We start from the raw sequence: 21,804 nt of genomic DNA, 5'->3' as shown, positions 1-21,804 counted from the left end.
ATATATATCACATTTTGTTTATCCATTCATCCATCGATGGACACTTGAGTTACATCCACATTTTAGCGATAGTGAATAATGAGCATGAGTGTACAGTTATCTGAGACCGTTTTCTTTTGAATATACATCCAGAAGTGGAATTGCTGGGTCATATGGTAATTCCATTTTTAATCTTTTTAAGGAATCTCCATACTGTGTTCCATAGTGGCTGCACCATTTTACATTCCTGCCAACAATGCACAAGGGTTCCAATTTCTCCACATCTTCAGCAGCACTTGTTATTTTCTGGGTTTTTTTAATGTTTATTTTTGAGAGAGAGAGAGAGAGAGTGCACATGCATGCACACAGGGAAGGGGCAGAGAAAGAAGGAGAGAGAGAATTCCAAGCAGGCTCTGTACTGTCAGCACAGAGCCCTACACGGGGCTGGAACTCACAAACCATGAGATCATGACCTGAACTGAAATCGAGAGTTGAATGCTTAACCAACTGAGCCACCCAGGTGCCCCTCTTTGTTGTTGTTGTTGTTTTAAAAAATTTTTTTTCAACGTTTTTTATTTATTTTTGGGACAGAAAGAGACAGAGCATGAACGGGAGAGGGGCACACAGAATCGGAAACAGGCTCCAGGCTCCAAGCCATCAGCCCAGAGCCTGACGCGGGGCTCGAACTCACGGACCGCGAGATCGTGACCTGGCTGAAGTCGGACGCTTAACCGACTGCGCCACCCAGGCGCCCCTGTTGTTGTTGTTTTAAATGATATTGATCCTAATGGATATGAGATAGTATCTTGTAGTTTTGATTTATATTTCCCTACTAATTATTATCGTTTTTTATGTGTTTATTGTCCATTCATATATCTTCTTTGTAGAAAAGTCTATGCAAGTTCTCTGCCCATTTTAAAATCTGCTTGTCTGTTTTTTTGTTAAGTTTTAGGAATTTCCTGTGTATTCTGGATGTCAATCCCTTATCAGTTATGTGGTTTACAAATATTTTATCTCATTCCATGGACTGCCTTTTTACTCTGCTGATATTGTCTTTTGCACAAATTTTTTACATTTTCATAAAGTCCAATTTGTCCATTTTTTTCTTTTATTGCCAGTGCCTTTAGTATGTTTCCAAGAAATCACTGCCAAATCCAATGTTGTGATGCTTTTGCCCTATGTTTTCTTTTAAGAGTTTTATAGTTTTAGGCCTTACATTTAGGTTTTTGATCCATTTTGAGTTAATTTTTATATGTGGTATGAGGTAAGGGTCTAAATTCATTCTTGGGCATGTGGATATTCAATTTTCCCAGCACCATTTATTGAAAAGACTGTTCTTTCCCCCATTGAATAGTCTTGGCACCTTGGCTAAAATCATTTTACCATATATCTGAGGGTTTATCTCTGGGCCTTTATTTCATTCTTTTGGCTTACATGTCTGTCTTTATGCCAATACTACACTGCTTTGATTACTGTAGTTTTGTAGTAAGTTTTGAAATCAGGAAGTGTGAGCCCTTCTGCTTTGTTCTTTTTCAAAATTGTTTTGGCTATCTGGGGTCCCTTGAGATTTCATATGAATTTTAGGATGAGTTTTTTATTTCTGCAAAAAAGTCATTGGGATTTTTTTTTTAAATATTGAGAGAGAGAGAGAGAAAGAGAGAGAGAGAAAGCACAAGCAGGAGAGGTGCAGAGAAAGAGGGGGACAGAGGATCTGAAGTGGGCTCTGTGCTGACAGCAGAAAGCCTGATGCAGGGCTCGAACTCATGAACCATGAGATCATGACCTGAACCAAAGTTGGATGCTTAACCGACTGAGCCACCCAGGTGCCCTGTCATTTGGGTCATTGGGGTTTTAATAGGGATTGCATTGAATCTGTACCTCCATCTGAGTGGTATTGAAATCTTAACAGTACTCAGTCTTCCAATCCATAAACATGCATTGTGTTTCCATTTATTATACCTTGATCTTCAGAGTTCTTTCTTTGTGCATCTCTGTGCTCTCTGGTACTCTGCTTTGTGAACTCTTGCTGTCTTGTCCTCCCTAGATTCTCAGTTCTGTCTCATCAATTCAGGGAAACTTATGGGATCCACCTGGGTTCCCCCTCCCTGCAACATGGCCCAGAAAACCTCCAAAAGCTCTAGGCAGTAAGCTAGAGCAATAGTAGGGCTCACCCCATTTGTTTTCTATCTTACAGGGATGATTGTTCTTCATGGCCTGATGCCCAATATCTTGAAAGCCATTTTTTTCATACATTTATGCCGGTTTTTTAAAGTAGTTTCAGGTGGGAGAGTAAGTCTAGTCCTTGTTAATCCATTTGGCTGGAAGCAGAAGTCTAGATCTGTGTTTCTTTCTCTTTTTTTTTTTTTTTTTTTAGATCTCTGTTTCTTAATAGCTGAGTTTTATCCTACTGTATGTATATACCACAATTATTAAAGCAATGACCTTTTACAGATATTTTGAGTTATTTCCAATTTTTCACTATTACCCTAATGTGGTGAATTTCATCGTGTATTTATCTTTGCATATGTGTACAAGGCAACATTGTATAAAATCTTAGAATTACTGAATCGAGTAATTGATCCAGTGCATGCTGGCCATGCACACCTAAAATATTGATAGATATTGACAAAAAAGCCTTGTAAAAAGGTTTATTCAGGGCTTTTTGTATGTTCTCTGATAATCTAGGCCTATTCTTTATAGATTTTGGAATTATTTCTATTAACATTAATTTTAATAGTTGACTCTAACACTGAAGATCTGTTTTTATTTTTTTATTAAAATTTTAAAAAATGTTTATTTACTTTTGAGAGAGCACCCATTCGAGAGCATACAGAGAGGGAGACAGAGGATCTGAAGTGGGCTCTGTACTGACAGCAGAGAGCCCCATGCCGGGGTTGAACCCATAAACCAACTGTGAGGTCATGACCTGAGCTGAAAGTCAGCTGCTTAACTGACTGAGCCACCTAGGCACCCTTAATATATATATATGTTTATTTGTTTAAAAAGTTTTTAATGTTTATTTTTATTTTAGTTTTGAGAGAGAGAGAGAGAGAGAGAGAGAGAGAGAGGTGGGGGGGGGGAGGGGCAGAGCCCAAGCAGGGGAGGGGCAGAGAGAGAGGGAAGGAGACACAGAATCCAAAGCAGGCTCCAGACTCTGAGCTGTCACCAGAGACCCTGACGTGGGGCTTGAACTCACAGACTGTGAGATCATGACCTAAGCTCAAGTCAGATGCTTAACCAACTGAGCCACCCAGGCGCTCCTCATGTTTATTTATTTTTGAGAGAGGGATAGAGTGCACACACATGCGAGTGCACATGTGTGCAAGTTGGGGAGGGGCAGGGAGAGAGGGGGACAGAGGATCCCAAGCAGGTCATGCTGACAGCAGAGAACCTGATGTGGGACTCGAACTCAGCAGCTGTGAGATTATGACCTGATCCAAAGTCAGAGGCTTAATCGACTGAGCCACTCAAGTGCCCCAGGAGATCTATCTTTAAAATCAAAGTTACAGATATTTAATTTTCAAACAATAAAATGCACACATTTTAAATGTGTAGTTCAATGAATTTTGACAAATTTGTATCTGTGGTAATTGCGACAGTCAAGTTACAGAACATTTCCATCCCCCCCAAATTTCCCTTGTGTCCTTTCCCAGTAAATTCCTACCCTTCATCTTGACCCTAGGTGACCACTGATCTGCTTTCTATTGCAATAGGTTAGCTCTGTCTTTCCTAGGGTTTCATATAAATGGAACCATACAATATGTACTCTTTTGTGCCTAGCTTCTTTTCATTCAGCATTGTGTTCTGAGTAGTTGGTTTCCTCCATTTTATTTCTGAGTAGTATTCTCTTGGTGATCTTGTTAACTCTCATAGAGGGGATATTAAGTGCACTGTGCAGGGTGTAGCACATATTTTATCTGTAATTCTTTTTTTTAAATTTTTTTAAATGTTTATTTATTTTTGAGAGCGAGAGAGACAGAATGTGAGTGGGGAGGGGCAGAGAGACAGAGACAGAATCTGAAGCAGGCTCCAGGCTCTGAGTTGTCAGCACAGAGCCTGACGTTGGGCTTGAATCACATGACCATAAGACCATGACCTGAGCTGAAGTCGGATGCTTCACTGACTGAGCCACCCAGGCGCTCCTATCTGTAATTCTTATAATAATCCTATGAGGGTGCTGGAAAATTACCTCATCCAAGATTCTCTGGCTCGTCATTTATTTATCTTTTATTGCTGCCTCTGTCCCCAGTCCCAGATAAATAGGATCATATGATCTGTTAGTGGAAAGACAGAAGCTGTTCTTTTTTTTTTTTTTTAAGAGAGAGAGAGCACAAGTGAGCAAGGGGAAGAGAGAATCAGTCCCACAAGAGGCAGAGTGGGAGAGAGAAAGAGAAGGAGAAGAAGGGCTTACATTTACCCAATGTGGAGCTCATGCTCACCTGATGTGGAGCTCCAACTCTTGAACCATGAGATCATGACCTCAGCCAAAGTCAGATGCTTAATGGACCGAGCCACCCAGGCCCCCTTGTAAAGACATGAGATTTAAATCAGGTAGATTTGAGTTCAGTTCTAAGCTTCAGCCCTTTCCTGGGTGACCTCAACTCTCTGCTGTTCATTTTTTTTTAAGTTCATTTACTTATTTTTGAGAGAGAGTGTGCACGTGCATGAGTGAGCAGGGCAGGAGCAGAGAGAGGGCAAGAATCCCAAGCAAGCTCTGCTGATAGCATGAGCCAGACATGGAGCTCGATCCCATGAAGTGTGAGATCATGACCTGAGCCAAAAATCAAGAGTCAGATGCTCAACCGACTGAGCCACCCAGGTGCCCCATCTCTGCTGATAATTTTATTTCTTAAATGGAGCCAGTGACAGTTGTCTGGATGTAATGTATGTGCAGGCTCTGCTAAGGGCCTGGCACAAAGGGACAATACATGGAGACCACAGTATTTTCTATTTTCCTTAATTTCCCCATGCACCAGGCGAGCCAGGCAGGTGAGGATGGTATACCTTTCACCATCATCAGCAAAGCCCTCCTATATGCAAAGACCCATTAATGTGTTTTTCTGTGCTTTCTCTAACAGAACCTTCTCCTGTGGAGAGATTTAAGGAATTCCAGATAAAATCATATCCTGTACAGGACTTTAGTACTCTGAAACTTAAGCACCTCCAGAAAGCCTGGGAGCAACAGGGGTCCAGCTTCAGTAGGAGGATTAAAACCTCAGGAAATACTCTTCCAAAGACCTTGGGCCCGAAGATCAAGTAAGCTTAGCGCTTGGCAGATAGAAGGATCCAGATTCTGGTTGCAAAGGAAGATAGAACTTGAAAGGACAGAATGTCAGGGATACTGAAGAGGGGCTGGTGGTAGCAGGCATAGCTCGAGCACAAAGATTGGGGTATATACAGAAGGAAGCCTATAGAAGTGCTTGATTGGAGACCCAGGAGCTGCATTCTCTGCCTGTAACCCATAGGGCCATTTTAGGTGGTCAGCTACTTCCTTTCTCAGGGAACCTATTTGAGGAAGAAGGGGCAGGACAGATCTGGCTCTGATATTCTGTCTGCGTGTCACTGGATCTTTTTGTTTTATTGTGTTTTTGTTTTGTTTGGTTTTGTTTTTGAGAGAGAGAACGCTCCAGAGTGAGTGTGGGCATGTGCACGCAAGATGGGGAGGGAGAGAGGGAGAGAGAGAATCCCAAGCAGGCTCTGCACTGACAGCCTGACTCAGGGCTCAATCTCACAAACTGTGAGATCATGACCTGAACCGATATCAAGAGTTGGATGCTTAACCAACTGAGCCAACCAGGCACCGCTTATTGGCTCTTTTTGACTCTGAGCCTCTTCGGAAAATTCTACCCATCTAAGGGAGGCAGTAGATAAGAGCCTGGGCCTCGGAGTCAGTTCAACCCAGGCTCAAGTCCTGGCTTGGCCACTTATTTTATCTCTGTGTACTTGGGCAAGGGACTTGACCTCTCTAAGCCATAGTTTCCTTTTCTGTAGATAACAGGATTCAAGTCTTGGCATTGTTGTAAGCCAGCAATTAAATGAGATAATGGTAATTATAGCTGACACTTGTGGAATACTCTGTGCCTGGTACTGGCTTATCTAATTTAATCCTGACAATAGTTCTATGAATTAAGTGCTGTTATCCATCTCATTTGTCAGGTGAGAAAACCAAGCTACAGGGAGAGATTAAGCTACTTGGTTTGAGGTCATACAGGTAGGAAGTGGCAGAGCCAGGATTCAAACCTGAGCAGCTTATTAGTGCTCAGCCTTGTTTTTTGGTACAACTATCATGGCTGGAATGAGGATGCACGATGAGGGCTGCGCTTATGCCTTAACCCAGAGAGGCTGAGGAACAGGAAAGGACACTCAGTGGTACCTGCCTAGAAGCAGCTCAGTGCTGGACCCAGAGCAATATCATACCTCTTCTCCTTCATTAAATATAAAATTAAACTATCACAATTATACTAATAGGAACATCACAACCTCCATGTTGTCCCAAGTACCACTTCACTCAAGTTCTTTGCCTATTAGCATTTCCAGCCCATCTGTCTCCATAAGGAGCATCCCATGACTTCTGAGTTGTTATTCCTTCTGATGGATATTCTTTCTGAGGCAGTCCCAATCCTAATTCTTCGGAAAGTAGGGATTGAACGACCCAGTTCCTCTGCTGTAAATCAGTAAGGGAGAACAGACAGGTTGGACCCAGAAGTGAAAAATAAAGGCCATGCTGGGCATGTGCTACTCATGTATGCATCCTGGGGGGTGAGAACTGTAGGCTGCCTTGTTTATGTGTTGGGTGAGTTTATGAGTTGGGTGACTATATCGGCTATATTGTCAGCCGATAAATAATTATTTTTCCCTGCCTCTAATCCAGGTAGCATAGCCTGTCTCTTCCTTCTACCTTGCCCAAGACCAAAGAAAGCACAACAGGATTGGCTGTGTAAAATTAATTCCAGCATGAACAAAATACAGTATCTACAGGCTTCCCAAGGAAACCTGTTAAATAAACAAACAAACAAAGCCATCTCTTCTTTGCTTTTCTGCCAAGAAGGACAGCCCCAACCTGTGCTGTGTCCCCAGGGACATAGAGCTTACCCTGTGTCAAAGCAGTCTATTCTATATTGGACACCTCTGACTTAGAAATTTCTTCCTCATGTTGAGCACACGTCAGCCAGCCTGTAATTCTCACCCATCAGGTCTGGCTCAGCTGTATAAGATCAGCAGCCCCTTCCACATAACAGCTTTCAAGTGTTTAAAGGGGTTCTATTTCTTCATCTAAGTCTCCCCACTATTCAGCTTCTCCGGTTCTTGACATAAACTCTTCCAGGGCTTGATTTTGAGTTTTCTCACTTTCTGAGGTGGTGTGAATTCTCCAGGAAGGGGAGGTTCTTAAAATGCAGCAGAGTGGGAGCTCACTGTCCAGGACCTCATGAACTGGCTGTGTTACAAATGAATCCTCTTTAACAAGTTGTCAAATTTCAGATCTAGGCATCCACATTCCCTTGAATGTCCCATGATCAATACTGAGTATGGTGAACTCCCTGAGGAGGCTGCAGTGGGCGCCTACATCAAGATCCACACTGTAGAGGAAGGAGAAACTGTGGTAAGTGTGCAGAGAGCCTCATTCGTGTGGGCTGGAGTGTTAAGTAATAGCAGTAAAGGTTTAAAAACATTCCACTCTATATTTGGTGATGTTAAGGAGTATTTTTGACTTTTTTAGATATGATAATGGTATTATGGTTATGTTTTTTTAAGACTCCTTGTTTTTAGGAGATATGTACCAAAATACTTACAGATAAAATGATATGACATCTGTGACTTGTTTTAAAATAATCCAGGAACAAGGCAAGTAGTACTCTCTTACCACTCCTGTTCAACATTGTACTGGAAGTTCTAGCTAGAGCATTAAGACAAGAAAAGGAAATCAAACATATTTGGGGAGGAAGAAATAAAACTGTCTTTGTTTGCAGGTGTTTGATTGTCTATGTAGACAATTCCAAAGAATCAAAAAACAAAATGAAAAAAATCCTCCTGAAGTGAATAAATGATTATAGCAAGATCACAAGGTATAAGTCAATGAACATTGAAATTTGAAATTAAAAACACAATACCATTTATAGTAACACCAAAAATGAAATACTTAGGTATAAATCTAACAAAATATGTTCAGGGTCCATATGCAAAATAAAAAACCCTTTATGGATTATAATGAAAAAATTCAAAGAAGATTTAAATAAATGGAGGAATATTCTATGTTCATGGATTGGAAGATTCTATTGTTAACATGTTCTTCCCAACTTGATGTATAGATTCAATACAATCCAGGTCAAAACCACAGCAAGTTATTTTGTGGACATTGACAAACTCATTATAAAATTTCTATGTTAATATACAAGTTAATATAAGAAAACTGGTAGGTCCATACAATGAAATATTGTTCATAGATAAAAATAAATGAACTATCAAGCTATGAAAAGACATGGAGGAAATCTAAATGGCTATTTTAAGTGAAAGAAGCCTGTATGAAAAGATTAAGTATTCTATATTCCAATTGTATGACATGCTGGAAAAGGGATAACTATAGAGATAGTGATCAGTGGTTGCCAGAGGTTTGGAGTTCAGGGAGAGGGATGAATAGGTAAAGCACAGAGGATTGTTAGGACAGTAAAATTATTCTGTATGAAACCATAATGCTGGGTACAAAACCTTAAGCATTTGACAAGATCCATAGAAATTTACAGCACAGAGAGTGAACCTTAATGTATACAGTTTGTGAAAACAACACAAAAAAGTTATTTAGGAGGCAGAGGATCCCATGAAGGAATGCAGACTATGACCAGAGAATCTAATGGTATTACAAACATGTGAAAAAACCTCAGGAAGAGGGTGGGAGAAAAAGGTGCTGACCTATGTAACGTTGGAGGTGACTGGGTTCTGTGAGATGGAAAGCTGAAGAAATTGCACATGAGCACTGTACTCTAGTTGATAAAGTTATTACCCATGGGTGGATGCTTAACAGTTCTGATACTGTGTACTGAAATGGATCAATTCAGTAAGTGAATGGCAGATCATGGCAGCCAGATTTCTCACCACTGGAGTAGAAATTTACAGATAAACAAGGAGGAGGCTAGAATGATCCATGTGGTAATGGATTAGTTGAAGACATTAGTATGAACCCCTATGTAGCTTAATATAAATACAGGTGGTTCCACGTGGAAATATTTATAGATATGTGTATCAATATGTATCTTTTGGTCTGTCAGCTGACAGGGCCTAAAAGAAATGACACTCCAGTAGCAGTGAGCACTCCTAGCACCCTGATCTTGGTTTCTAATACCATTCTTTAATAAGAAGAACAAAGTTTTGGGGCACCTGGGTGACTCAGTCAGTTAAGCATCTGACTTCGGCTCAGGTCATGATCTCATGGTTTGAGGATTTGAGCCCAGCATAGGGCAATAGTGCAGAGCCTGCTTTGGATTCTGTGTCTCCCTCCCTCCCCAACACCCCACCCCACCCAACCCCCTCTCTCTCTTAAAAAAAATTATAAGTAAATAAATAGATAAATAAAAAAGAGGAACAAGGCTTCTTGGAAAATGATTGATTCTAGGACTAGGGCAGGAAATAGACTAGATGGGCCTGGAGCATTTTGTAGTGCCAGGGAGTAAGGAAGTATTGGGCAAAAACACTACATTGATTGTGGCAGGCCTATCAAAGGGACACAGGTATCAACTGAAAGAGCTCCCAGTGGTCAAAGCTGGAATGATTTGAGCAACAAAATAAAATAGTATTGGGTTATAACCCAAAGTATACAGTAAATATCCCTGAGTACATACTGGTATAATGAATAAATTAATAAAGACTTAGACTTAAACTTTAGGCTTAGAAGAATTGAGAAGATAATACAGAGTTCCCATATGCCCTCTACCCAGTTTCCTCTATTATTAATGTCTTACACTAGTAAAATATCTTTGTTATAGTTAATGAACCAATATCGCTGCATTATTATTATTAACTCAGGTCAAGGAGTTATTTGGATTTCCTTTTTTTACCCAATCTCCCATTCAGAAGAATTCCAAATGATTTACATAGATACTTGGCTGTAAAGCAGAGGATGCATAACTCCCCGTTCCTTGGGTGTGGGCTGCACATAGTGACTTCCTTCTAAGGAGTACAGTATGGAAAGGGAGAGGGGGAAGAGTAACTTTACAGTGGAGGAACCTGAGAAACACAACCTTAGCCAACCTCCACAGTTAAATTGTGTTGATAGTATGTCCCTTAATATGATGAAATGGGAATGTGATGTGATGAGGATGGCACTTTATGTCCATGGTCCTCTTCCCAACAAGCCACAATCCCCATCTAATAATGGGAACTAATCAGACAAATTCAAAAAGCTGGGTATCATACAAAATACTTGACCGGTACTCCTCAATAGCTGTCAAGGTCATCATAAATCAGATAAGTCTGAGAAACTACCCCAGCCAAGAGGAGCCTAAGGAGAAGAGAATAAATGGAGTATGTGTCTTGCATAGGATCCTGGAACAGGAAAAGGATTGGGTAAAAAAATGAAATCCAAATAACTCCTTGACCTGAGTTAATAATAATGCAGCGATATTGGTTCATTAACCATAACAAAGGTATTTTACTAATGTAAGACATTAATAATAGAGGAAACTGGGTAGAGGGTATATGGGAACTCTGTACTATCTTCTCGATTCTTCTAAGTCTAAATTGTTCTAAAAAATAAAGTCTATTAAAAATATAACTATCCAATAGTTGAGGGAGTGGGGAGCATATGGATGAAACACGTTTGGCCACGAGTTAATCATTGTGGGAGCTGGGCAGCAGGTGAACAGCCAAGAGAGGGCACGAGGGCTTTCTGGTGAGTAGTAATGGGCCTCCGTGTGCTGGGGGAGGGGCTGTCTTCTGAAGCCCCATGTGTGGTCATCATCCTGTGTGTGGTCATCATAGTCTAGAGAGCTGCTCTCTCGACATGCCCTTACTTCTGTTCCTCAGTTAACAGTATCTCCAGGGTCCTCTTCATGCCCTTGTCACCCCATGTTGTAGTAGGCTCTTAATGCTCCTGCCCACTGGACTGTGAGTCTTTGGATGCAGGAAGGCCAGCCACTGCTGGGTGGGAGCCCTAGTCCCTAACATGGCCCTCCCTCAAGGCTGATGGAATATTTCCAAGCTCCTCCTTTTGTTCTGCAAACCTCTGCCTTGTGCAGTTTTTAACTAGCTCCTCCCCCAACCTTTCCCCACCCCCCGTAACCCCAAGAACAAACAGAAGAAATCAGCTTCCTTGCCACATGATGTCCCCTTAGATATTTAAAGAATGCCATTTTGTTTTTCATTCAACATTTCTGGAGCCAGGCACAGTACCAATGCCCCATTAATTGTTTTCTTATTCAGTCGAAACATCCTCCATCCCTTCAGACAGTTTTCATGTGATGTAGTTTCCAGCCCTCTTGTGGTTTACTACACTGCGGTGCATTCACGTTTCTGAATAAGGCACTCAGGACTGAACACCGGGCTCCTGAGGCCAGCACCTGGCCTGTGAGTGCAGCCTTGCATATCTCCAGGCAGAGCAGCTGGGGATGCTGGGCACCCTGAGCCTAATGGAGGCACTAAAGGGCAGAAAGGGGGTGCCCGGTTGGGTAGATGGTGACAGCAGTGGAGGCTATGTAAGATGGAACAAGAAGGGCACGGTCTGTGTTGTCAAGGGCCTGCAATGCTGTAATAGGGACCTTGGCTTTGATTCTCTTGGAAGTCCTAGAAGGCTTTGGGTGGGACTCCGAGTAAAGACCCAACACAGGGCTCAGCACATAGAAGCCTCCCCACATATGTGTTACATGACTCTTGTGGTGAAAATGCCTGATGTGTCTTTGGTAAGACTCTGTTCTCCCTGCTTTCAAGGCCCTGGCTTCATTTGTAGGAGAATGAATAGTGATAGCTGTGCCTGTGTATTCACCTAGGAGATCACGTTTGTCTAAGCTGGGAAGCAGGAATATAAAGCTGGTTCAATCCTGGAAACAGTGGAAGTTGGGGCCTGCTCTGTTTTGAGCCAAGAGGTGTAGGGGAGCCAGATTCTCCAGAACAGACAGAACAGACAGACTGAGGCCTCAGATTGGGCAGAAAGGATATGCCAGATTGGGATGAAGGGCAGGGGGTCCTTATCTTCATTTTGCTTCTAATTAGCCAGCTTGAGCAAATCACTTTACCTCTCTGAATGTGTGTCCTCATCAGAAAATGAGGAAACTCACCTGGGTGAGCTGCTAACTGAAATGTTCTGTGACCCCATTTGAGCATTAATTCAGCAGATAGTTCTTAAGCATCTACCGTACACTAACCATGGCCCAAAGTGGTGGTGTGGGCAAGCAAACTGACATCCTTCCTGCCCTCATGGGGCTCATGATCTAGTCTTGGGACAGACAATAAACAGATAAATTAGCAAACATAAAATGTTGTAAATTGCTGCTAGGAATGGAATAGAAAGTTGGGCTGGGGGGGGTGGGTGGGTTTCTTAAATGGAGCGATCAAGGAAGCCCACTCTGAGGAAGTGATGTGTAAGCTGAGACCTGAATGGTGAAAAGGACAAGCTGTAGACAGCCTGGGGTAAGAATGTTCCAGAATGAGAATAGTAAGCTCAAAGCCTGAGGCCAGAAGGAGTTTGGTGTCTCAAGGGGACCAGAAGGGAGGGCAGCACAGCTGGAACAGAGTAGACAAGGCAGGGTGGCATGAGGCCAAGCTGGAGAGCGGGGCAAGGGTGAGATAGGCCAGGTCTTGGGGGTCACAATGAGGAGTTTTACTTTATCCTGGGTGCCCTGGGAAGATATTTGAAAGGTGTAGGCAGAAAAGAAACCTAACTGGCTGGTGTGTGTGGGATGGGTTGAGGGTGGATGAGAGTACTCGCTGACAATGCTAACTTCAGTAGGTCCCTGAACAGATCACTGGGTTCAAATCCTGCCTCCACGTCTTTCTGTCCTTGGGCAAGTTACTTAGCCTCTTTGTGCCTCAGTTTCCTCAGAGTATAGTGGTTAGAAGCATGGACTCTGAAGACAGACCCCTTGAGTTCCAATCCTAGCTTTATTGCCTCCATGCTGTGGGATGTTGGACATGTTTCTTAACCTCACAGCATCCTCTGTAAAATGAGGATAACAATAGGACCCACCTCGTGGGGTGATTGTGAGAGTTTCATATGAGTTACTACACACGGAGGCCTGCAGAAAAGACAGGGGAGGGTGTGGTGGCTGCAAAAGGGAAGGTTTAGAAGGGGAAGACTTGCTGTTTGAATTCTGTCATCGTCCCAAGGAAGAGAAAATGCCTTCACTTGACACAAGAGTTGAGATTGGACATTGGGGAAACCTTGTGAAATGCTATGCCCTGAAGAGGGACTGCCTGAGTGTGATTCTTAGAAAGACTGCATGGAGGTAGGACACTGACAAAGCACCTACAGACTCTTCTAACCTGATCAGCCAGCGGACATTGATGTCATGTAGCAAAAGGAACCCTGGACTTTCCCCTATCACTTGCAGAATGGTCCCCAGATGGATTCGTCTGCTTTGTGGGGCCTCGTTTTTCCCATCTAGAAAATCTGCTGGTAGAAGTGGACGGTCTCTGAGGTTGAGCTTTCTGGGACTTCTGTTCTCCAGGGCCTTCACCAGATCCTCCTCCCGGAAAACCAGCGTGACATGCGGCCCCTGGTCCTTGTGAGCCTGGGAGCCGAGGTGATACGGATAAGGAGAGAAAAATTTTGGGAACTGATTGACAGCGAGGTAAAAGAGAAGTTGTACAGATTCCAGATCAAGTACCCCAGGTCAGTGCTGGAAGTGTGCATACATCCCATTAGGTTGAATAAACAAGTTTTTTCCTATTATTTTAGTAAAAGTAAGAAAAAAGTGCTAATATCTAGTGCTGAAAAGGGAAGAATGAGACCGGTAGTTGTTAGTACCCCCTAAATTGTCTCAATCCTTTTGATAATAATTTTAGCATTATGTTTCCAGGACCATACCCTTTGAAGTAAAGGTCTACCTGTGAATTTATCTTCATATAATTAAATTATGTGAAAAGCTACCTGTGCTAACATGTTTATGGCAGCCATATTCATAATAGAAAAACCACTACCACCACCACACATGTCATACTCTGGGGATAGTTTAGAAATTGTGGTGCATTTCTTTTATAGAGCATAACCATTTTATTGAAAAAAATGTTAAGTTTAGGGGCACCTAAGTGACTCAGTCAGTTTAGTGTCAGACTTCAGCTCAGGTCATGATCTCATGGTTTGTGGATTCGAGCCTTGCGTCGGGCTCTGTGCTGACAGCTGGGAGCCTGGAGCCTGCTTCAGATTCTGTGTTTCCCTGTCTCTCTGACCCTTCCCTGCTCATGCTCTGTCTCTCTCTCTGTCTCTCAAAAATAAATAAATGCTTAGAATTTTTTTTTTTTTAATGTAAGTTTAGGTTGCCTGGGTGGCTCAGTCAGTTGAGCATCTAACTTCGGCTCAGGTCATGATCTTGTGATTCGTGGGTTCAAGCCCTACATTGGGCTCATTACTGTCAGCCCAGAACCCACTTTGGATCCCCAGTCCCCCTCTCTCTGCCCCTCCCCCGCTTGTGCTCTCTCAAAAATAAATAAACTTTAAAAAATGTTTTTATTTGTAAATTTAATGGCTCTGTAGCAGGAAAGTAAATAGATGATATAATGATACATGAAAAGGACAAGGTGCAAACTTGTATATATACTATGGCTATGTCTTTGTAAAACACAAGAGAAAAATCTAGAAGGAAATAGCAAAAATGGTAACCTCTGTAATATTGCCAAATTTGTAAGAGTCATTCTGTCTGGAAGGTGAGACTAAAAGGTACTTCCTAGTTATCATTACATATTCTTCTCATATTTGTTTTTGCAATGCATATGCATTGCTTTTATAATGAGGGAAGAAAAGAAATATTTTTTAAAAGTTGTTGTCAGGATACTGGCATTCCAAGTGAGGTTTTTCTCTTTATTCTCCAAATGTTTGGTAATGATGATATATTACTTTTAAAATTAAAAAAAATAATATCTATCTTGAAAGATTTGATAAAAAGATTTATTTTTTACTTTTCCTTTGTTTTCAAATTTTCCACAGTGAACACTTATATAACATGAAAAAAAACCTTTATTTTTTTATGTAAAAATTAACTGGACCAGTAGTTCTAAAACAATTTTGAATTTTTTTTTAACGTTTATTTATTTTTGAGACAGAGAGAGACAGAGCATGAACAGGGGAGAGGCAGAGAGAGAGGGAGACACAGAATCTGAAACAGGCTCCAGTCTCTGAGCTGTCAGCACAGAGCCTGACACGGGGCTCGAACTCACGGACCGTGAGATCATGACCTGAGCCGAAGTCGGACGCTTAACCGACCAAGCCACCCAGGCGCCCTGCAAAACTATTTTGATCTCACACTGTTATTACTAAAAAGTGTTTGAGTATATACCCCCTAGAATATATATGTGAATATGAATAACATATATTAATTAATTATTATTGTTATATACATATATTGCTGTACTAATATATACATTATTGACATACCGAAATAGATCTTTAAGAAATAAGACAAAAGTAAATATGAATGAGGTCCTACTGTTTTTTTCACACAACCCAGTGGATCTTGCTCACCTCCCTGGGTGACATGCTCTGTATCCCCACTTTGGGGCCCCCAGCTTAGACTCCTGGTCTTACCACTGGGCCCCCTCCCTCCACCTCCTCCCCACTAGATCCTTTCTGCATACTGTGCTCTTGCGAAAACCCAAATCTGGCCGTGTTAAACTCCTTAAAACCTTTCAGTGGCATCTCACTGCTTATGGATAAAATGCAGACTCAGTGCCGGGTGTGTGACCCTTCATGGTGTGACCCTTCACCTCCCCTGCAGCACTTCTGGCCACCTGTAACCCACTCTGGCAGCTCAGGTAGATTGCCTCCTGGACCCTGTATATATTTGACTTTGCCAATGCTGCCCCTTCTGCCTGAAATTCCATCCCCTAGTCTTGCCACTCTTTTTTTTTTCTGATAAATTCCTGCTCATTCTTTAAGATTCATCTCCTCCAGGAAGGCTTCCCTGACTAACCCAGGTTGGCGTAAATATCCCTTCCTGATACTCTCTACAGGGCTCTGCCATTGACCATTGTATTGAACTATAACTGTTTAGAGCTGGGTAGTTTGTACAGTTCTTTCCCCATCACTTGATTAATTGCTTCATGAAGGCGTGGACTGGGCTTTCCCTGCCCTTCATGTCTGACATCTACCTATGCAGTACCCAGTACAGGGTAGGTATACAATAAATGAATGAATGAATGAGTGTATGAATAAAGCATTCTCACTGCAGAAAACTGAAAAATGCTGAGTGTTTTAAAAAGTGAAAACTAGAACCATTTGCAATCCTCCAACAACCCCATGTTAGCATTTTGTGTATTTCCTTTTACTGTATGTATTTTTTTTTTTTTGCTACATGGATATGTGCCAAATATGCATTTATCATTCAGGTGCACAAAGTTTCATAATGGAGATTATACCGGTTATGCAATTTCGCATCCTCCCCCTTTTCTCTTTTCTTGCGGTCAGACATGGTTTTGCTGACAGGTGTGGAAGCAGGTGGTTCCTAGTGGTAAGGAAAAAGGAGGTGTGAAGGCAAGCAGATCTGTAGAGTTACTGCAGCCATGTCCAATAAGCATGTGAAAGAATTCAATGTGGGATCTGTATGACTTTGGATAGGTCATTTCTCCTCTCCTCAGAGTCAGACTTCATTCTGCAAAACAAAAAATGAGACTAGACCAGTGTCTCTTCCCAAGTATGGAACGTATGCACAGAAGATTTACAAGACGATTTTAGCTGGTATACTAATTGACATTTTTAGCTTTCACAGCTATGTACTTATTCTAATATGAATTAGAAAAACAACATGATGGGTCACCTGGGTGGCTCAGTTGGTTGGGTGTCCAACTCTTGATTTCGGCTCAGGTCATGACCTCGCAATTTCATGGGTTCAAGCTCCATGTCGGGCTCCGTGCTGATGGTATGGAGCCTGCTTGGGATTCTCTGTCTCCCTCTCTGTCTGTCCCTCCCCAACTTGTACTGTGTCTCTCTCAAAATAAATAAATAAACAAAAATTTTTTAAAAAGAAAAAGAAAAACAACATGACTAGTTCACTAAACTCATGGTTTGACAGATCTTGTTGCTGAGAATGAGGCCAAAGTAAATATTTAAGTAAAAGAAACATGGCAGATTTAAGAAAAGTTATTAATAAAGAACAGGTGATATGTAGATATGGCCCAAATTGGGGCAGTTTTGTGCGAAAAACAAGTTGAGAAGCACTGGTTGTCCCTTGCAGTTCAAAGATGCCACAATTCTCCAATTCCTGTGTACAACCAATAGTTAGAGCCACCTACTCAAAAAAAAAAAAGGATTTTAGGAGAACTAGATCCTCAAGTGATGCCTGGCATATGATGGGTATCAGTTAATGCCTATAGAATTGAAATTCAGAAACGGTTTCCATGGACTTGAAGAGGGTGGCAGATGTTTGAGCACTCAGCATCTGTGCTGTCCAGTCAGCACTCCGCTGCAGTGATCCGCAATGCTGACAGACGGAATTCTGGCTTATTCATTCAGTGTTTGAACTCCTGGTTTCTAGACTGCTAAAGCAGGCAGAAAACATATCCATTATCTAGCTCAAATCCTCCATGTTGTAATTGAGGACTGTGAAGCCCCGGAAAGGGGACGTGGCATCCTGAAGATGACAGTCAGTGCCCGTGGGATACCTGTCCTGTGAATGCCACAGGCTAGATAACCTGACACATCTCCCCCTGCAAGGCGTAGGGAGGGCTGTGGGGAATGTAATGAGTATATAGCTGAGTTCCCAAGACAGAAGGGAAATCTCCAAGGGCCAAAAGGAAGTAGAGCCTAAAAGCCAAAGCACAGAGTGTGATCTAGTGTGGGATTGCCTGGCGGGAGTGGGCTGGACTCGGGGTTAAGGGCATCAGGGGCTGGAATTTTACACCTGCAGGGACACATGAAACTAAATCCCCTGCACAAAGCTGAGGCTTTTAGGAGAGCTACCCTGTTTTGTGAAAAACTAAACTAGAAATCAACATGACCCATCAACATCAAGGAATCTTGTCTGTCTTAACTTGGACTCTGGGTCCCTCCTCCCCCCCCCCCCCCCCGCAAAAAAAGAGACCCCTCCCCCTAAGAATCTATAATCACATGCTTGCCCCTCATAGGTTTTGGTGAGTCCTGTAGCATCTTTGAACCCCAGTTTCCATGTTTCTAAAATGTGGTGGTTGTGAGGATTACACAAGTTAGCGAGTAAAGTGCTTGGCCCGTGAGACGTGCTAAGTCAGAGTTGGATATTGTTGTTTTTATTATGGAAGAAATCAGGAGTTAGTGGAACTTTTTAAGTGGAGACTATCCAGTGCTGTGCTGGTGAATGTTTAACAACTGACTCTCTGGGAGGTGGGTGGGAAGTAAGCCTGATTTGAAGTGTTTACTGATTTCTGTGGTGTGTATACTCCCACTATGGCCAATTTTGAGCTCCTAACCCTGTGTCACTGAACATGGGCTTGAGGAGAGTTCCATGTCATTAGCACTCTGAGCTGAGAGGGGCTGACTTTGGCACACCACTGAGACCAACAGGCCTAGCTAGTAGCCCATTCTGACCTCTGGGTTTTTTATTGAGTTGGTGTCTATGGATCAAAGTTGACTCTCTTCTGGTCAATATAATGTAGCTGGAAGAATGTTCTAATTTGTTAGTGACTTATTAGGCTTGCTTCCTAGGTGACAGTGTAGGCAAGTCAACAGAAATAAAACATGCCCTTGCCTTGCTGTGGTCTCAGAAGGAAATAAACCAATGAGTGCTGAGCCCACTCCCCTTCCCCAACTCTTTTCCCCCTTCCATGCTATGAGGAAGGGGATGGAGTAGAGCCAGGGCACCAAGACCAGTCCAAGGCAGCTACCAATCTACTTTCTGTCTCTATAGATTTGCCTGTTCAGGACATTTTGTGTAAATGGGATCATTCAATGTATGGTCTTTTGTGACTAGCTTCTTACCATTATGTTTTCAGGTTTCATCCATGTTGTAGCATATACTGTTTATTGTCATTCCTTTTTGTTGTCAAATAATATTCCATAGCATGTACCTATCACACTTTATCCACTCCTCAGTGGATGGATGTTGGGTTGTTTCCACTTTTTGGCCATGATGAATAATGCTGCTGTGAACGTTCTTGTGCAAGGTTTTACATGGGCAAAGGTTTTCATTTTTCTTGGGTTTACACCAGATGAAATTGCTGGGTAAGTTAACTCTGTTTAACCTTTGAGGAACTGCCAGACTCTTATCCAAAGTGACTGCACCAGTTTACCTTCCCATCAGCAATGTACCAGAACCCTTGTTTTGATATCTCTACCTTATTACATATTTTTATCTATTTTTTAACTTTATTTATTTTGAGAGAGAGATAGAGTATATATGCATGTGTATGCATGCATGCACGAGCAGGAGAGGGACTGAGAGAGAGGGAGAGGGAGAATCCCAAGCAGGCTCCACGCTGTCAGTGCAGAGACCAGTGTGGGGCTCCATCTCATGAACTGAGAGATCGTGACAAGAGCCAAAATCAAGAGTTGGATGCTTAACTGACTGGGCCACCCAGGCACCCCTATCTGGTTTTTGTTTGTTTGTTTGTTTGTTTTGTTTTTTAAATTATAGCCATCCTAGTGGGCATAAGTGGTATCTCATTGTGGCTTTGATTTACATTTCTTTGATGGAAAATGGTTACCTATATAATTTAAATTTTTAGTAGCCACTTTATAAGAAGTGTAATTAACTTTTAAGATATATTTTATTGAATTCAGTGTATCTCAAATATTACCATTTCAACACATAATCAACATAAACATTTTTAATGAGATTCTCTACATTTGTTTTTGTTCTAAGTCTTTGAAATCTGGTGTGTAGTTTACACTCACAACACATCCCTCATTCAGATTGGCCACATATCACATACTTAGTAGCCACATGTGGCTCATGGCCACTGCACGGGACAGTGCAGGTCTAGGGGAAGAAAGTGTGGAAAGGTAGAGAAGGCAGAGAGGAGTCTGGAAGAGGCACACAGGTGGGATGGAGCACACTATGTTTAGGAATTGAAAGAATGGCAGGCGGCAAGGCTGGAGGGGCAGGGGGGACAGGAGGAGCAGGTGTGGGAATGTCAGCATCTGTGTCTTACCTTCAGTGATGAAGATATGTGCCAGAAGTTCCTCCAGGAGAACAGCTGGAATATCTTTCGGAAGGACCTGATGCGGCTGCTGCTGAAGCCTCGCCAGCGTCCATCATTCATTCCAATCCGGCCCAAGAAGAAAGGGATCTACAACCCCAAGAGTTTGGTGCTGGATTTGTGTAGCCTCGACAAGGAGACGAAACCTTGTTATCCCATTTTTATGGCACCCCAGAAATACCTCCCCCCATTGAGGATTGTCCAAGCCATCACAGCCCCCCGGTACAAAATCCAAGAACTCCTGCCTCAGTATAAGAATGCAGGAGTCCTTGTTTAGACCCAATAAAAGATGGGTTGGTCACCATGTTTCCTGAGTGACCACCATGGGACTTGTGGGGCTTAGAGTGGGGGCCTCCTGGGGGCTGTGGGTCCAGAGAGATGTGTGGGGGCAGCAGCTCAGGCACTGTCTCCCTTGACACTTTTGGGGCTTAGTGGATGGTTAGGAGGCTGGGTGTGGATGGGGTAAGCACTGGGGATGGTCTCAGGGTGGGAGGGTCTTACTGGGTGAGATGGACGGGAGGCACAGAGGGGCTCAGATCAAAGTGAGCAAGACCAGACCATTTGCAAACTTCAAATGCCTTGCAGAGGCCACACAGGTCATCTAAAGGAGCGCAGCAGAAGGACTGGGCAGGCAACAGGCAATGGTGGGGACTGGTGTGCACATTCCCCATCCAGATGGAACAGCTGCTCCCTCTTCTCAATTGATGCCATGCCAGGAAATAATGCAGGCCCCTGACTGACAGTCCTTAGATTTTTTAAGAGACCAAGAAACCCAATATTTTAGATGATTCCTACTGGTTTTTAAATGTGAGCAACTAATTCAAATTGTTTTTAAAATACCATGTTAGGCAAACAAAACACATACGTGGGCTGTGTTGGACCTACAAGCTGCTGGTTTGCCAGTGCTCATCAAGCCCCTCTGACAGGGCGTTGCCAGAGACTGGAGGAGGCGTGACTGGGGGTGGGGTGGGGGTGGGAGGTATAAGGAGCGAGAGACACAGATGGGCAGCATGACAAGAGCAGGCATTCTGGGTGTTGAGGATGGGGAGCCAGCAGCCTGAGAGAGAAGAGGCAGCCAGAGATAAGAAGGTGGTAGGTCGGACTTACAGAGGGCTCCTTGGCCCCTCTGAGAGGTCCCAAACCTGTGGCTACCTGTTAGTGACCTGGGCCGGCTCTCTTTGTTGGTAACACTGGGTCAAATCACCTCTCTCCCTTGGGAAGCTCCATAGTTTAGCTGTGAGAGCACTGGGGGCCTGGTAGAGGTCATGGCAGCACATGAGCCTGACCTGGGGCCACAGGGAGAGACAGGAGCCCTCTTCCACCCATCCCTCCCCACCCCACACACTCACCTACTCCACGTGGCAAGGAGCAGGTTAGGAAGAACACCTGAGAACAGAGCCTGGCTCTGGACCCCTTTGAGCACCTTGAGTCCTTCACCTGCACCTGTTTCCCTAGTGGCAAAGTGAGCGAGTTGGACAAGATCAATGATTTTCACAAGAGGTGAGTATAGTTTGAAAAGCATAT

At 42.9% G+C, this 21,804-nt stretch overlaps 1 protein-coding gene across 3 annotated transcripts in view; it reads left to right on the top strand.

The window, feature by feature from the left end:
* Window positions 1-20,581, top strand: part of CNBD2 (cyclic nucleotide binding domain containing 2) — a 65,573-nt gene extending 44,992 nt beyond the window's left edge. For 2 of the 3 annotated variants that reach the window (XM_043602503.1, XM_043602505.1), the window contains 4 exons: window positions 5,058-5,235; window positions 7,459-7,579; window positions 13,629-13,792; window positions 20,239-20,581. In XM_043602503.1, the coding sequence (XP_043458438.1) occupies window positions 5,058-5,235; window positions 7,459-7,579; window positions 13,629-13,792; window positions 20,239-20,557 (782 nt within the window). In that variant the 3' untranslated portion in view covers window positions 20,558-20,581. The remainder of the gene's footprint in view (window positions 1-5,057; window positions 5,236-7,458; window positions 7,580-13,628; window positions 13,793-20,238) is intronic. The other variant, XM_043602504.1, reaches the window with a different exon arrangement.
* The last annotated feature ends 1,223 nt before the right edge of the window (window positions 20,582-21,804 follow it).

This window comes from Prionailurus bengalensis, chromosome A3 (assembly GCF_016509475.1).
Source record: "Prionailurus bengalensis isolate Pbe53 chromosome A3, Fcat_Pben_1.1_paternal_pri, whole genome shotgun sequence".
Classification (NCBI taxonomy): domain Eukaryota; kingdom Metazoa; phylum Chordata; class Mammalia; order Carnivora; family Felidae; genus Prionailurus; species Prionailurus bengalensis.
The sequence above is the reverse complement of the archived record's forward strand: the minus strand, read 5'-3'. Positions and strand labels throughout refer to the sequence as shown.